Source organism: Pinus tabuliformis, chromosome 5_2, assembly GCF_031772625.1.
Source record: "Pinus tabuliformis cultivar Carrire ecotype Pingquan chromosome 5_2, CPIR1, whole genome shotgun sequence".
NCBI classification, from domain to species: Eukaryota; Viridiplantae; Streptophyta; class Pinopsida; order Pinales; family Pinaceae; genus Pinus; species Pinus tabuliformis.
Window position 1 is genome coordinate 163,348,523 of NC_142306.1, and position 17,212 is coordinate 163,365,734.

The 17,212-nt window shown below is 35.2% G+C and overlaps 1 protein-coding gene across 1 annotated transcript; it reads left to right on the forward strand.

Annotated features, from left to right (window-relative positions):
- Positions 1-14,722: 14,722 nt before the first annotated feature.
- LOC149158045 (uncharacterized) lies at positions 14,723-15,289 on the forward strand. The gene has a single exon (XM_089433862.1). It carries the CDS (start codon positions 14,723-14,725, stop codon positions 15,287-15,289), a length of 567 nt encoding a protein of 188 aa, XP_089289988.1.
- Positions 15,290-17,212: the final 1,923 nt, after the last annotated feature.

Below are 17,212 nucleotides of genomic sequence, written 5' to 3' on the forward strand. Positions count from 1 at the left end.
TGTAAAGTGCCCTACTCTTTAATAAAGTTTGCATATCTTCAAGAATCCACACAACACAACTATGGCCATTTATAATTACAAGGATTTTGTTAGAACTCATGAACTTGACTTATAGATCTACACCTTGATGTAATCTTCAAGTTGAAATCTTGATTCAATCTGTGAGAAAGATTCAACATATCATAAGCTTGTACAAACAACAATCTCTAAAGAACTTGTAGACATGAAACTAAGTCTTAAATCAATAGCTTTAATACTATGTTGGAGAATCAAGGAATTAATAAATCAAGAAGCTATACATTTGAAGAAAAATTGCTATATAACAACACTACTATAATACTTAAACACAAATTATCATAACTCAACATACAAATGGAAACACGAAGAACCAAAAAACTTCTATGATAAACTAATCCATAAAACCATATAAATATAATATTAAAGTGTTATTAACTACCATAATCCACTTCCATTCATCAAACCACACAATAAACTCCTTAGTTTTACATAGACTTCCACATTAAACAACTACCTTGTTTAACCTAACCAACTAATAAAAGGATTAATCGACCACTTGAACAACCATCAACTAACTACTAATTGTCTCCCATATATTCAAAGGTCCTATACGCTCCTTCGATTTAAATGTTACTCTATTCTTCTACACCCCAGGGTTGAAATCTTTATCCTTAAACTTTGTTACCTTATTTCGAAAGGGAATAAGGTACAATTGGTACTTTGTGTTGGAATAAAGCACATTTGGTGGGCCAAGCTTATATTGTGCAACATTTGTTTGCAAATTAAATCACCTGGATCCTTCATTGGGATGGTTTAAACATTACTTCTATACACCTGCAAATCATTTTACTCTTCAGTCCCAAATATTTTTTCACATGATAATTTTTTTTTAAGTCAATCTGACATACCTATGTTCCGACAAATTTCCATGATATTATGCTCCAAACCACTGAACTTCAGAAATTGGAATGCTTTCATATCAACATATGTATTAGAGGAGAGAAACTCAAAAATCAATGCGAGACACTTAAATTTCTCAGCAGTAAATAAGTGGCTAATAAGTAGCTTGTTAATGCGAATTAAATGAGTAGGGTTATTAGGCCGATAGGCCTTCCTTTGAAATAGACTTTCGTCGTCCTTTTGTTCCTAACATTGACACCTGGCATCCACATTTAGCGGGCATACAATCCTCTGACATTTGTGCACCGAGCTTCCGGGAGAGTTCGTGGAGTTTATGGCACAATGCTCGGAGTTTACGGGATGCATGCCCGCTGGTTTCGCGCTTAGCGCCATCACATGGCACACCACACGGGTTCTGTCATTAATTCTCTTCCTGGCAGGACGTCCGGTCACAGCTTTTCCCCTTGGTTCGCCCGCCCAGATCGACGGTAAGAAGCCTCTGTTGCGATTTGACGGTGGATTAGCTGCTGGGAACTTTACCCTACTCCGGTTATCTTGGAGAAGACCTCTTTCGCCGAGCAGTCTCTCCAATAAACCTGCTTTGATGTTGATTCTCCCGTAAGCGGTCTCGTTTGGTTTGCTGCCAGAACTGAGCTGCACCAGACTATGTATTCTCAGCTCCTCGGTCTCGTTTGGTTTGCCGCCAGAACTGAGCTGCACCAGACTATGTATTCTCAGCTCCTCGCTCTGGCAGTGGATAATCCCACGCCAGGTAACCTTAGAGTTTTGTTTTTTTGTTCTTGCTACCCCCAGAACGATGTTCTGTTTATTTGTCTAAGTTTACCGCATGAATTATTGTTTAAACATTTTCCAGATGGGCTAATCGTTTTCTCTGTGTGTATATGCCTTGTAGGTAGAAGGATTACTGTTCCAGGTTCGCAGGTACGGTTGGTGTTGAAGTGCTCTTTCTACAGCAGTCTCTCTGCACCAAACGATGCATTCTCAGCTCCTCGCTCTGGCAGCGGATAATCCCACACCAGGTAACCTTAGAGTTTTGTTTTTTTGTTCTTTCTACCCCCAGAACGATGTTCCATTTATTTGTCTATGTTTTCCGCATGAATTATTGTTTAAACGTTTTCCAGATGCGCTAATCGTTTTCTCTTTTTTGCCCCTTCACACTCCTACACTGTTTTCCTTTCAGCCGCAAACCCTAAATCTTGCATCTGCTTCTGCTAGAGTCTTTTGAAATTACTGTTATTTCTTTTAAATGAATCTATGAAACCATAGGTTGCTTAATTTTTTACTCGCGCCAAATGTCTCTGCGTCTGAGGATTAACTTATCTTCTAAATTTGAGTTAAATGCCCTCTTCTTCTTGCTTAGATTATTAACATTGTTTTCTTTTCAGCCACAAACCTTAAATTATTCTTCTGCTATAGTCTTTTGAAATTATTTTTTCTTTCTTTTAAATAAATCTATGGAAACATAGGTTGCTTAAATTTTTACTCGCGCCGGATGTCTCTGCGTCTGAAGATTAACCTATCTTCTAAATTTGAGTTAAATGCCCTCTTCCTTTTGCTTAGTTTTTTAAGCATGCCAGATATCTCTGCGTCTCAGAGGGTTAACCTGTTTCTTCTAAATTTAAATTTGAAGACCTCTCATTCAATCATGATAGCTTTAAGTTTTCTTTAAAATAAAAAATTATTTTAGCCTAAATTTACAAAAATCACCATATTCTACCTAATTTGTCTGATCATTGTTGATATTGCCTCCAGTTTACATTTAAGTTCATACTAACTCCAATGGTTGTTATAGTCGGTAATTAAGCTACACAAATTAAGTGGTTCAATACAAATGTTGTTATGGGAATTGAGGTTGATTTGAAACTGCTAGAATCTTTTGCAGATACTCAATTTCATGACAGTGGCTTGGATGAGCTTGAAGGTGCAACAGATCCAAAAAAGTCTTTGTTAGAGGCAAGGCAGTTGGTTAGTCTTTTATTAAACAACCATCCAGAGAATTTCATGAATCCTGTTATAAGGGAGAAGCATTATAGTTCTTTGGATTACAGAAAGGTGGTCATGATTTCTGAGAAATACAGAGATTCATCTGACAGACTCTTTGGAACCTTTGGTACGCGAACTTTGAAGCAAAATGCAAAGAAAAAATCACTTGAGACATTGATAAAGAGACTGAGAGAGTTGAGTTGATGTAATGATTGTTTCTCTTTTTCCAAGGTAATGGTTATCAGAGTCTAATGACTATCAGGAATACAAAGTGTTGGAGTTGATATTCCCTTGAGAGGTCCCGACATGAATCCTGGACCATTTATCTTCCTCCATGGTAATGGTTATCAGAGTCAATCTTGCCTCTGCAAGTCCCACACACTACCTCCCAACTATGAGGACGCATGTGGATCGTCAACCCAACAGTAAATGTTACAAATCACAATTGTTGACAGAATGTAATCCAATTCAAAACGTGATGCAAACCGTGGGAGTGTTGCACAAAACCAGAATTTTATACAGGGTATGATCTATATAACTAAATCATGATCACAACATAAAAATTCTGAGCTGAGTTAAGATCAGTGAAGAATCTATCAAAATATTAACTCGAAACAAATTTTGTTTTTGTTTGTGAGGATTGCTCATGAACCAATGAGGCTCTTGTATCATTTTTCATACCATAAAAACCATGTTTACATTGATTCTGCTGTCAGAGGGAAACATGTCATGTGTGACAGATGTTTCTCGAGACTCGTACTGGTACTGCAGCTAGCAGGAAGGGTTGGTCCTCGAAGGCATGGAGTGCAGTGGATAATCCCTGTATATAAAATGACCCTATATATGATGACTTTTTGTTCTGGCACTAATTGCTGCTGCAGACCTGGAATGCCACCCTTTGGAATTGTGGAAAAATCTCGTTGTATGATTTAGGTTCTAGGGATTCTAGCAGTTTTCAGGTTTATGTTTGTTTAACTTAATTGTTCAGTATCTCTGTTAAATATATGTTGTATTTTATTTTAAACTCTGTTTGGCCATAATATGTGTTTTTTAAGTTTGATGGACTGTGTCAGTTCTGGTGCTACTGGACTTTGCTCTAGTCTTTAAAGTGATTAATTGCTATGGAAGTAATTTTTGTATTGAATGGTCAGTGCACATGGTCCTCAATCTTATAAGTCAATATGTTTCATCTCTTAAATGACAGAAATTACCTTTGGGTATGTTTTATTGACAGATTTGGTGAGTCAGTAAATGGTACTCCAAAGCCTACCTCTCCTGGTCTAGGAGAAAAAAAAATATCGGAAGAAAAAAAGAGGAAAGTGAGGGCTGAGAGGTTTGTCCTTTGAAAACTCAGGAATTTATTTTCTATCTTCAGATTCCTGAGATTATGATGCTATTTTCCTTATCTTCTGTTTTCCTTATCTTGTGTGTGTCTAATTTATTGTCAGCTTAATTTGCTTAATATTTTTATCCAAAATTATGATACACATTTTTTTTACTTCAGAATAATTGGAATCTGACAATGCCCAAATTATTAAACAGGTTTGGACTTACTTTGCGCTCATCTGCTGATGATGAAGCAAAGAAGAAAGCTCGTTTGGCTAGATTTGGAGTGGATGTGAAATCTGCTTCCTTGGAAGATGACAAGAAAAAGGCAAGGGCTGCAAGGTAAACTCCTATTTCAATGATTGTGTCTGAAAGTATTATTTGTTTGCTTTGTATGTTATGATGAAGATCACATCTGTTTCTTGCCTTTGTGCATTTCATATATTAAGCTTTAATTGAAACTTTATTTTATATGGAAGCATACCTGAGGGCATTTCTTGTTTAATATTGAAAAAATGATTATAAATTGTTTGTTTATCTCAGGTTTGCCTCGGCATTGGATGGAAGCACTTCAGAGGTAAACAAAAAACTAAAGCAGACCTGGCAGAGACTGTGGCATCAACATGAATGGTGAGTGTAAGTTCCTTGATCTCTTAAATCCTAATTTGGTTTGATTTTTGTTGCATGATACAAAGAAACACAACTGATTACTTTATTTATGATTCAGGTTTGGGATTCTAAGGCAAAGATGTTGTCCCTGTTGCAGCACAACACAATCAGGCAATGTTAGATACTAGATATGATAAAAAATAGGCTAGTGGGGCTACAAATTGCATTAAATTTTGGTTAAGGATTAATGCCATTTTGGTAAAATCATTAATTAGTTTTGCTTTTATGTTTTGTCTAGCTTTCTCAGTTCTGGTGTCTTTCTTCGTTATGTTTTGATTTGTTGTTAGCCTTCCCATTTACCCTTTTTATAGCCTTCTCCGTTAGCATTCTCATTTAACTTCACTCTTTTCCGCCCCTCTTTAATTTAATATTTGCAGTGCTTACATTTATATGGAATCTTATTTGTGTTTGAATTTTTTTTTGTTATTGTTGTGGTCGCTTAGGCTTTAACCATCCATTTTACAGGTTTAAAATTTTTCCCATCTGCAAGGTCAAATTGTCTTTGGTTTTGCTTTGAATTGCTCATCTATCCACCCTCTGGACTTTCTTGAAATGCCCTAACCAGATTGGGAATGTCAATTGACAGGCAAAACTTATATGATATAAAGGATTTGAAACAGAGCATGTGAACTTCGAAATTTGATGTTTTGCTGGTCACTTAATTTCTATGGTGCTTCACATTTTCTGACTGGTGCTTCTAAATTCTGCTAATTTTCACTATTGAAATCTGCTGAAATTTTATCATCAATTATTTCACTTTTCATCAGTTATACTCAATTTATCCTCTTATTTTTCTTTTCCTCTATATCTGTTAGGTTCCCCTACTTTTCTTTGTCTCTCTTTGTGTCATTTTTTTTTTCAATTGATTCTCTTTTATTTGAAGACTATCCATTGCCTTCATGTCTTTTTGGTCATTTTAACCCCAAAGCATTTCGTTGTGGTTGCTGCATTTTCTTGGCTGATGGTAGGATTTTGGGATCTGTTTAATGTTTTACTAGGCTTGCTAATAGTATTTTAGGAATGAAGCTCATTTGACCCGCATAGACATGCAGTTTTGTGTTTTACTTAAAATGACAAGGATGCAAATTCCTTGGATCTAGTTGGACGGCTTATTTGGTCAAGGGGGCCAGGCAGTCTTCGTTTTGCTTGGCAAATGACAAAATGTAATTTCCTATTTTTGACCTAGGTGAATGATTCATTTGCTCAAGATGTCCATGTGGTGTATAGATTTATAATTGTAAATGGGCAACTTAATTGTATATGATATTTTGATAAAGCTTATGTTCATCTCGATCTGGGTTAGACTGTGATGAAGTGTATTTTACCTTTTTTTCTAAATCTTTAAAATGTGGACTAGCTACACATATTCCTTTCAAATACTTTGTACACTGTAAAAAAAAATGAAAGATCAATTCGGGCTTGTAAATCTCAAAAACAACCAAAATTTGAAAAATTATATACACATTTATTTTGAATAATATGTACATTGTAAAAAATTGAAAGATCAATTAAGGCCTGTAAATCTAAAAAAAACAATCAAAATTTGAAAAGCTATACACATATTTTCTTTTTGAATAATATGTACACTGTAAAAAAAAAAATTAAAGATTAAAGATCAATTACATACATATGATATGATAGTTATAACAAATTGAAAGATCAATTACATACATATGATCACTGCAACAAATTACCAATGCTCTCTCTCCCGGACCAAAAATGACGTGGAAATCTAAAATTATCCGTAACAATTCTTCAACTATGTTAATATTCAATTTCCCATGGTAAGGCGGAAAATTAAACCAACAACTTAACACTTAGGAGTGTCTTAACAATACAAATCATGTCTACAAATGCATTCCACTTAAACAAATGAGTATTTATTTTTTTATTAATTCATCAAGATTTCTTAATTTTTAATGTTTATTTCTTTACATAAAGCCATTTTTCATTACATGAGACGAGAAACGTGAGATTCATTTCTTCATTATTGAAATACATTTCAGTTTCTTTGTCTTTACATATAAACCACTCTTCATTATTTTCACTTTGAACGAGCATACAAAGTGGATCCAATTAACAAATTTGTGTGGACAACTTTCTTTCTTCTTGGTAGAGTATTTGGATTTTGCTCTATGTATGTGCATAATTCTTTCCAAAGGCAATTTATTTGTGTAATTGGCTTGCTTCTCCCTCCCTAAGTATTCAATCTGGTTGGGTAGAGAAACATTGTCAAATGGTAGGGGATAGTCATGGTGGTTATTGCCTTGGTCACTAGAAAGCTTCGTAGATGCTTGGCCATCTATAGAGGTTTCTTAATTTTGGGTAATTAACTTACTCTAAAATGAAATAAGACACTCAATGTGTTCAGTGTAATATAGATATAAACAAAACATCTAAAGAAAAGTAATTGCACAATAATCCAGTCCAAGAAAACGAGGTTTTCCACAAACCAATTAAACCTTTCACCCTTTTCGTCTTATTTGCTTATATCAAACATTTGTGCAGGGTTTCAACCAATTAACATTTCATTGAGTATATATCTACAAATCAGTGATTTTGGGATCAAATCCCACAAAGCAATTCTATACCTGCTCTTCAAATTCCTTCAAGCTTTTGAAAGCAAAACCAATGAATTATCAATATAATTTTACCATAATAAAAAACAATTAAAAGGCGTTTAGCCAGCACATTTCATTGAGTATATATCTACAAATCAGTGATTTTGGGATCAAATCCCACAAAGCAATTCTATACTTGCTCTTCAAATTCCTTCAAGCTTTTGAAAGCAAAACCAATGAATTATCAATATAATTTTACCATAATAAAAAACAATTAAAAGGCCTTTAGCCAGCATAAATTGCTCATCCGTTAGGCTTGAACCAACATCTCTTCTAAATAAATTCAACAATTCTAATTTAATAATCCTATCGGCCTCTCTTTGTACCTTTTGGGACAATTGCTAGTATATGTTTATTGTTGGATTTTAGCAGAGCACTAATTTAACAATTATCAAATATAACCACTCATTTAATGCCCATTAACAAACTATATATTCATTACAACCACTCATTTAATGCCCATTAACATAATGTTCAATTAAATTGAAAATATAGTCATCCACTTATACTTTGCCACGTTTGCAAATTTCATAATTTCAGTGCCCACGCTTGAGCATCACAAGTAAATAAACTCATAAAAAAATTCAGGTTGCAAACCTATCCCTAATAATGATAGATTATCTTATACCGGAATAACATGTGTGGTTTGATAATCATTCATTATAAAGCAACGGTTCCAACTGAAACATCATTATCAGTTGATCCTTGTTATTATCTAATTATAATAATTATTGATTCTTATTTTCTATGCCAGCGAATAATAACTCAATCCTATATCAAATGGCCATTATTCCTCTTATAAAAAATCACCGAATCCCTCACTGGTCCAGATGACTGATAACTTTGGGTTTAGCTTTGGACATCTTACCTAATCGCTGCAGTAACGATTTTTACAGCTTTTCTTAATTTTATATTTTAATATATATATTTATATTGTTTTTTAAAGTAAAATATTTAGATTGATTTATATATTTAAATATTATATACTTGACATTAAATATGAAAAGTCTTATTTCTAGGTTTTGGTATAATATATGGAAAAAACAAACTATCACATCTGCGTTGAAGAGGTGAGGGTGATCATTTTCATCTCTTTAAATTTTGGGAGACCTTGGAAATTCAAAAGAGACCTCTCAATATCAATATGAATAGAAAGAAGAAAGGAGAAAGAAATTATTTTAACATCTAGGAGGCTAAAGATAGTCTATGGGACAGATTGCTTCTTCATCTACTTGATGTATTGGGCCCTTTTTATGTGAAGATTCAAAATAAATGCTTTCAAGGTTTCTACAAACCCTAAATGCTTCCATCTTCTCGACAAACCCCTCACTAAATAGATTATCCCAAGATCTAGCTACCAATCTGCATAATTTTCCATAATATTTATAATATTTTCCTGAATTTTTATAATATTTATTTATTTATTTATTTATTTTAATCGGAATTTTTAGTATTCCTTTATTTCTTATTTATTTACTACTCATTTTCTTTTTTACCATATTATTTTAGTTTTTGGATTTAAATAATAAAATCGAGTTAATTCATTATTTTGATTTATATTTTATTTTTTTTATTGTTTCATTTTCTTATCACTATTTTTAGTTTTATTGTTTAGAATAGTTAAATTTGATCTTATTATTTTTATTTGGGTTATTTATTTATTTTATTTTTATTTTTTCCATTTTCTTATTATTAATTTTCAATTTTATTCTTTAGAATAATTAAGTTTGATCTTATTATTACTGACCTTAGTTTTGATTAAAATAATAATAATGATAAAATTAATTTAATTCTTTATTTACATCTAATTTGTATCTATTACTTTATTTTAATTAAAAAAATGTTTATTAATTAATGATAATCTTTTAGTCAAAATTAGTTGTTATATAGGAATGGCTAGAAAACATTTCTCTTCATCTATTTAATCTAATGCCATAATCTGGTTTTTCATCTTGTCATGAAAGTGAACCACACTAAATAGTTCAAAACCCATGGACTTATAGTTTCTTTAAGTGATTTTATTTCAACATTCAAAAAATTAAATATTTATACATTTATATTGATTTACATTTACATATTCAAATATTATTAATAATAGATCAATATTATATAATTTTATAATATTAAATATTTTAAATATGATAAATTACACTTTTTATTTTAATTTTACACTCAGATCTATGATATTAAGAGTGATTAAATTATTCTAACTCTAATTATTTTTAAATCAAATAATTTTTTTAGTAATTATTTTTTTAAATTAAATAATATTTTTTATTCTTATTTTTAAATTAATTATATATGAAAAATGTTAATATTTTTAATTATATATTTTTTTTCAAAATTTTTTATTTATTTATTGTTTTAAATGTTTGTATCTGGAATGTCTTAATTCCTCTTCATTATTAAAATTTTCATCTATTTCATGATGAATTCAAAATTAAAATAAATTTATTTATATATCTATTATATATATATTTATCAATGCTATGTTAACTATAATAGAAACTAAAACTAATTAATTGAAGCTACATTATAGTCATGTCCAAGACTAACACCTTTGATCTCCCCATTTTATAGAGATTCTTAATTTATAAAGAGACTTTGTTATAATAGCATGGGTCAATATCATGGTTTATCAATATCACATGCCTAAAATTTCATAACTCACTTTGTATGATACTTGTCCATATATCATTTTTTTTAATTAATCATTTTAAGTAAAACAACATAAATGACATAACTACTTTTGTGTGCACTGCTATTAATACTTTGTGGAGGTTAAATTCCTACCATCCACCTAATAATTTATAATTAAATTAAAATTCTAGAAACACTATTTCAAAATAAAGTAATTATATATCTTCATAATAAAGTGTATTATCAAAATATTTTATTTATATAGATTTTTTTTTAATTAATTTCTAAACATTATTTTATATAAACATATTCTACTTAAAATAAATATTCATATTTTATTTATAATTAATAAAAAAATAATTTTTATTATTAGTATTTTTTTTTATAATCTTTATTATCTTTATATTAAATACATTTGACAATTTTATTATTAGTATTCGTTCGGAGAATTTTTATTATCTTTATATTAAATACATTTGACTTAAATTGAAGTCAATAAAATACACCCAAAAAAAACAAACTATTCAACTTCCAATTCTTACCCTCATAAACCATCAAATTATCCAACTTCCAATGCATTCCTTATAACTAATTAAATTATTCAACTGTCACTATTGATTTCATCGATATAAGCAAAATTTAATGGGGAGTCTAACTTATAAATGAAATAGTCTTTCTTACTGGAATTCATCAAAATTCGACAATACAATTTCAAGATTTTTTGTTGTTCAAAATACATTTTTGAATACATAAATGGATTCAGCACTCTGAAACACCATGGAGCACTGGAATTATGCAGATTAAACGATTTAAACTCAAGTTTTTAGAAATCATTATCAGATTTTAATTATAATTAACCAAAAAAATAATCATGGAAAATGTCATTTTATCTATAAATTAGATTATTAATAGCCGTTTATAAGTTATAAATCAGATTATTAATAGCCTTTAATAGTCGTTTATAAGTTAGATTATTAATAGATATATTTAGGGTAGATTTTGGGAGGAGCGGAGCGAGCACTTGCGACGCATGGAACCAGCCGAACAAACAGCACCAAGGCGTCCTCAGCTACCCAATCCTGGCTTGAGACGTGAATCCTCCGGCAAAGCTTGAACTTTCAGTGGTCTGCGCGGGGGCCATCTCCTTTTGACACGTCCCCCAGGCATGCAGTGAACGTGGGGTGTGGGTGTCATTATCAGGGGCAAGTTAAATCTTTTCGTATTTTTCATTACTCGGTTTCTGTGTTGGTCCGTGCACAGGCCCAGCTTCGCCACCCTACTGAAGCACGACTCCTGAGCTTAGTTCAAAACTTCTGCATTTTCCTTAACCGGTTTCTGTGCAGGTTCCTGCTCTACCTTCTTTCTATGCTCAGGCCCAGCTTCGCCACCCTCTCTGTTCTGTAACTATTGCCTTATACATGCATGACTTATTTTAACTTCTCCAGTTTAGAATATTTTTACTGCTATAGAGATATTGGCTGGATGGCTACTGTTTGTTTCATCTGGTGTCCACGTTCGAGGTGTTTCGGCTCTGGCTCCAGGTCAGTGATTTTTTTCCTTAACTAAGCTCTGTTTTTTTTTACACAATTCCGCCATTTGGGTTTCTAGAACTTCATGGTAGTTTGTCCTTTGTTCTAGTTGTCTTAAAGGTTTTTCCTGCTCGACTGTTAGTGTTTGCAGTATATACTATGGTCTTAGATGTAGAAAGTTCAGGATGTTAAAAGCAATTTTTCATAGACTCAAGAACTTAATTGTCATATATAAACCTTGCACCGATGTAACGTTTAAGATAGGATATTGGTGGTGTATTGTCAAGGTCTATTGTTGCTTTCTGGACTGTGATGAGCCTTCATCATAGCACACAGTGTCTTTCTTTAGAGGTCTTGATATCGAATTCTGGTTTCCTTGGTCTTTCCTCCACCTGGATTTTCCTTTTCCGACGGCCGGTCTGAGTTACGTCATTCCCCGGATTTTCAAATTGGTCCAGGCATTATGGTAGGAGTTAAGTTCGCTTAATATCCCTGTACGTGTCCTTACATCTAAATCCGAATTATATCCGTTTTGGGATCATGGGTGGCATAGACGTTACCTTCTGAACATTCTGTGCAGAAGGTTCTGTCATGATTTGTACTTGATCTCTCTCTTTTAGCGTCCTTATCCTTTCCTCATATGCTTTGACATTTATTTCCCATAGGGTGAGGCAGATATTGATTGGTAGGTTCCAACAGAGATTGGGTCCTTTTCTGTGAATTGGTTCTTTCCAGATTGTCCTCACTGTGAATTGGATCTTTCCAGATTGTCCTCGCTTTTCGAGGATACCCTTTTTGGCGATGCATGGAGGGGGTCTATGACGCCATCGCCATGGATGACCTTATCAAGGCCACTGTGGATGCTGAACATGCCTGGTCTGCTACCACTCTAGCAACTTTAGATGACCTGGTGGTCAAGCCATCAATGTCACGGGATGGCAATAGCATTCAAGGTAAGAGTCGCAACTATAACAAACAGCACAAACCTGCCAAAACTTCTCCCCCCCGCAGGCGATAAGAATTGAGATTGCTGAGCTTGATGACAGAATAGAGAGCTTACAGAACAAGGCGCTTATAGGAAAATGGCATTTCCCAGAAATGTCTGACTCTGACATGAGGAAGTGGCTGGCCAGTTTCTGGAAATCAGTCATTGGCTATGTTTCGGTAATTTCAAGCCTAATGAGAGAGTGGTATTGTTCCCACTTTTTAAATGCAGCAGACGCTGAAGCCATCCAAAGTAGGCCATGGGTATACAAAAGGAGTTTTCTTGCTCTGTATAGATGGTACTTAATCCTTTGAAAAACACTCCTGTGAATAATCTTGTTTGGGTGAAATGCCCGAACCTTCCCTTGGAACTCTGGTCCAAAGAATCTTTAGAGGTGATCGGCAATGCTATTGGTCGTTTTGTCTACGTCGATCCTTGGTGCCTGGGCGAAAAGGAAAAAATAATTGCCTGGATTCTCATTCAAAGGCCGTTTAGGGGAGGCTATCCAGACCATATTGAGATTATTTGGAAGAATCAGGGTATTAATCAAAGACTGGATTTCTGGGGTATACCTTTCAGGTGTGTTGCATGCAGGAAAACGGGCCACTTAGTTAAAAATTGCCCCAGCGCCAAATTATATGGATACAGACGGTTCAGGCAAAAGTCACTCGTCAATGATTGTCCATCCTCTCCATTCTCCCCGACAATTCCGCTCCACAGTCCTAGAAATCCTGAGTCTCCACGTGATCAATCGGTTGGTCCGTCTATGCTCCCTGAGTCCTTCCCTGGTCGTTCGATTTCCTCCAAAAGCCCTATCACTCGTAATATGACAGGGATCCATAGCCCCCCCTTACTGACCCGATAGATGATAGCCCTGTCCCATCACCGAGTCCCATGCATCAGAAGGATTTTCTCCCTGACTCTCAACATGGGATTCCGAAGGGGGTAGATTTTTATGCGGGTTCTATTCCCATTTCTATTTCATCCTCATCGCCGCATCCTGAACATGCTAGACCGGGCATTAACAAAGGAAAAGGTCAATGTGTCAGGCCTACCCCTTTAAATTCCCCGGCATCATCTCCTGTCAATCTTTTTGACAATGATCTGGATCACTTGCTTAATAGGGAATCCCTCGAACTGGAGCCTCTCACGATTCATAAGCCTGGACCTAGTGTCACGCCTATTATTAGTCCGGATTCGGCAAGGAACATCACGGTCCGGAAGAAAAGTAGAGGTGGTAGTAGACACTTCAGAGGGAGAACTATAGTCACCGATACAAGCATTAGAAATTTGTCTTTGGTTGAGGTGACCATTTATGATGAGTCTGATTCACAACCCCTTAGAGCAAGAATGGTTGCCGAATCATCCAAATGATCCCCATTATATCTTTGAATATTAGGGGTCTTGGCGTTGATCCCAAATATATAACGCTAAAAAATTTCTTTTTCCATTCCAGGGCTGCTATAATCCTTATCCAGGAGACCATGCACAAAAAGGAGGATACTTTAACATATTTCAGGAAAATGCTCCCCACTTGGTTCATGGTTGCTACAGAGGCTAATGGCTTATCTGGGGGTCTGGCTACTCTGTGGGATCCGGCTCGGGTAAGAGCCAAGGCGTACAAGTGCTATGCAGGGATCATTATTGCGGCTTCCATCAGAGGATGCGTCTTTCCTATCAATGTTCGCAATTTATATGCACCATATAAATCCTGTGTTCCTTTCTGGAAAAGATTTTTTGCCACAGACCTATTTGACATTGACCATCTCCTTATTGCTGGTGATCTGAATGCGACATTGAAATCTGATGAGGTATGGGGACAGGGGAAGTTAAATAATGCTCTTGCTGATCTAATTAATTCTGAGATGCTCAATAGGAATATGGTAGATGTTAATCCTGTCGTGATGAAACCGACCTGGTCAAACGGCAAAGTGGGCAAGGCCTATATAGCAAAAAGACTTGATCGGTTTTTTGCTCATATTAGCCTCATCGATAAAATGGGTATGCCATGATTATCTGTGGAAAACGTTATGATATCAGATCACAGTCCCATTCTTCTAACATGGCCTGGAAATCTTTTCAGAAGGGGATATTCATTTAAGTTTGACATAGGTCTCCTACAGGATTCTGCGTTCAATGAATATATTCAAAATGCATGGAAAGTGGTTAAGGACAGGGACAAGCTCCTCATTTTCCCTACCTTTAGAGAAAAAATGGCCGAGATAAGGAGATTGGTGAAAAAATGGCAGATTCAAAAACAACAAAAGGATAAAAAGGATCTACAGAGGATTCAACAAGAGATGGATTTGCTGCTGGCATCTACAGATTATGCCTCATGCTCAATCGAGATGAAGTGTCGATTAATGGATTTGGAGAAGGAGAAACTTAGTCTGATGCAACAGGACGAAGCAAAGTGGAGGCTCAAAAGTAGAGCTTTATGGATACAGGAAGGCGATAAAAACACTAAGTTTTTCCATAACTATGCAAATGCAAGGAGAGCCAGAAATTACATATGGAAAATAAAGGATGACAAGGGTGGGTATGTTGTTTCCCAGGAGGACATCACAACGCAGGCTATTGGTTTCTTCAATAAATAGTATTGCAGAAGTAAAGATATTGCGTTCAACGATATTCGATGGAGCATTGACTTGGTTACAGAAATGTTTGACCAGGAGAAGAACGAAGCTCTGTTTAGACCAGTCTCTGAAAATGAACTTCTTGGAGTTATGAAATCCTTTAAGAAGGACAAATCCCCTGGACCAGACGGATGGACAATAGATTTCTTGATCCATTTTTTCGACCTCTTCAAAATGGATCTGCTCAGCATGGTGGAAGCTTCCAGATTATCGGGAAACATTCACAACCACACCACTTCCACTCTCATTGCTCTTATTCCAAAGAAGGGAGAGCCTGAATCTTTTCTGGATTTCAGGCCAATCTCTTTATGCAACATAACATTCAAGATTATTACAAAGATTATAGCAGAAAGATTTAAAGGGACGTTGGCATCCTGTCTCTCTCCTAATCAACATGTTTTTTTAAAAGGTCGTAATATTCTTGATGCCGTCGCCAGCACACAGGAGTGTTTACATTCTATGTCCTTGCATAGAACTGATGCTGCTATCATGAAAATCGATCTCTAGAAAGCATACGATGTATTGGACTGGGGATATTTGCAATGTCTCTTGGCGAAAATTGGTCTGAATCCTGACCCTATTCGATGGATAATGGCATGTATCGAAAATGTAAACTACGCTGTCATAGTTAATGGCATTCCCTCCCCCTTCTTTCGAGCGGAACGGGGCCTTCGATAGGGTTATCCACTGTCGCCTCTCCTCTTCATATTGGCCATGAATGCATTGAGTCTGCACATCAACCGCGGAGTGGAGGAAAAATCTTATGCTCCGGTAAAGATCTGTAAGCAAATATATATCTCTCATAACATGTTTGTCGACGACGTATTATTATTTGCAATGATGTCCAAAGCATCCTGGATGTGTATTAAGAATATTCTTGACTGTTTCCAAAGGGCCACTGGGCTTGTTATCAATAAGGCCAAATCGATCTTGTATCATAATGGAACCGACGAGGACATGACCTTATGGATTTCCCAGCTCTTTGGTATAGATACAAGATCATTGTCCGAAGGTATTAAGTATCTGGGTTTCCGCCTAAAAGCTAAGGCTTATTCAAAGAGAGATTGGAGATGGCTTGTTGAAAGATTTTTTAGTAAGATTTCGTTGTGGGAATACAGATCTTTATCGTTGGGAGGCAGAGTCGTCCTTACTCAAACAGTCTTGATGCAAATGTCGGTTTACTGGGCCCACCTTTATCTGCTCCCGGCCAGTATTATCCAGGGCATGAATAGGATTCCGCCAACTTTATTTGGGGGGCTAAAGCAGAAAGAGGTAAAATCCATCTGTCTAAATTGAATCACTTAACGTTGCCAAAAAAGTTTGGGGGCTGGGGTCTGATGGATGTAAGGATTTTCAGAAAAGCCCTGGTCTGTAAATCCTTATGGAGAGGAATCTTTGGCACAAATCCTTGGAGTGCAATTATTCACCAAAAGTATCAAAAAGGAAGATGCTTGGAGTTCTGGTTTAGGTTCGGCTCCATTGGAATAAAATAGGGGTCTGCAATTTGGCTCAGCTTCATGAGAATTTAGAAATATTTCTTTAACAATCTAAAATGGAGGATATTCTCTGGAAGGAAAATCTTCATTGGCCTCGATCCAATTGTTGGCTATAGGGGTAATCTTCAGGTTCCGGCTCCTCTTCTATTCTTCCTACACAGAATGGGTATTTTTACTTGGGACAGGATTATCGAGTAGTGGAGGGGCCATTCACCTTCATTGAAGGATGCAGATGACATTGGCCTTCCACAGGCCTTGCTTTCACTTTGGGATAACTTGAAGAACGCTCTTGTTGAAGGAGGCATGAAACGTGCCGAGACTGACGATCACGTGGTGTGGTCCTTATCTCACTCTCATTCTATTGCGACAGTAAAAGACATCTATTCTG

What these genes read in the sequence shown, in the direction of transcription:
- LOC149158045 (XM_089433862.1), top strand. Translation starts at nt 14,723, where the DNA reads ATGATATCAGATCACAGTCCCATTCTTCTAACATGGCCTGGAAATCTT.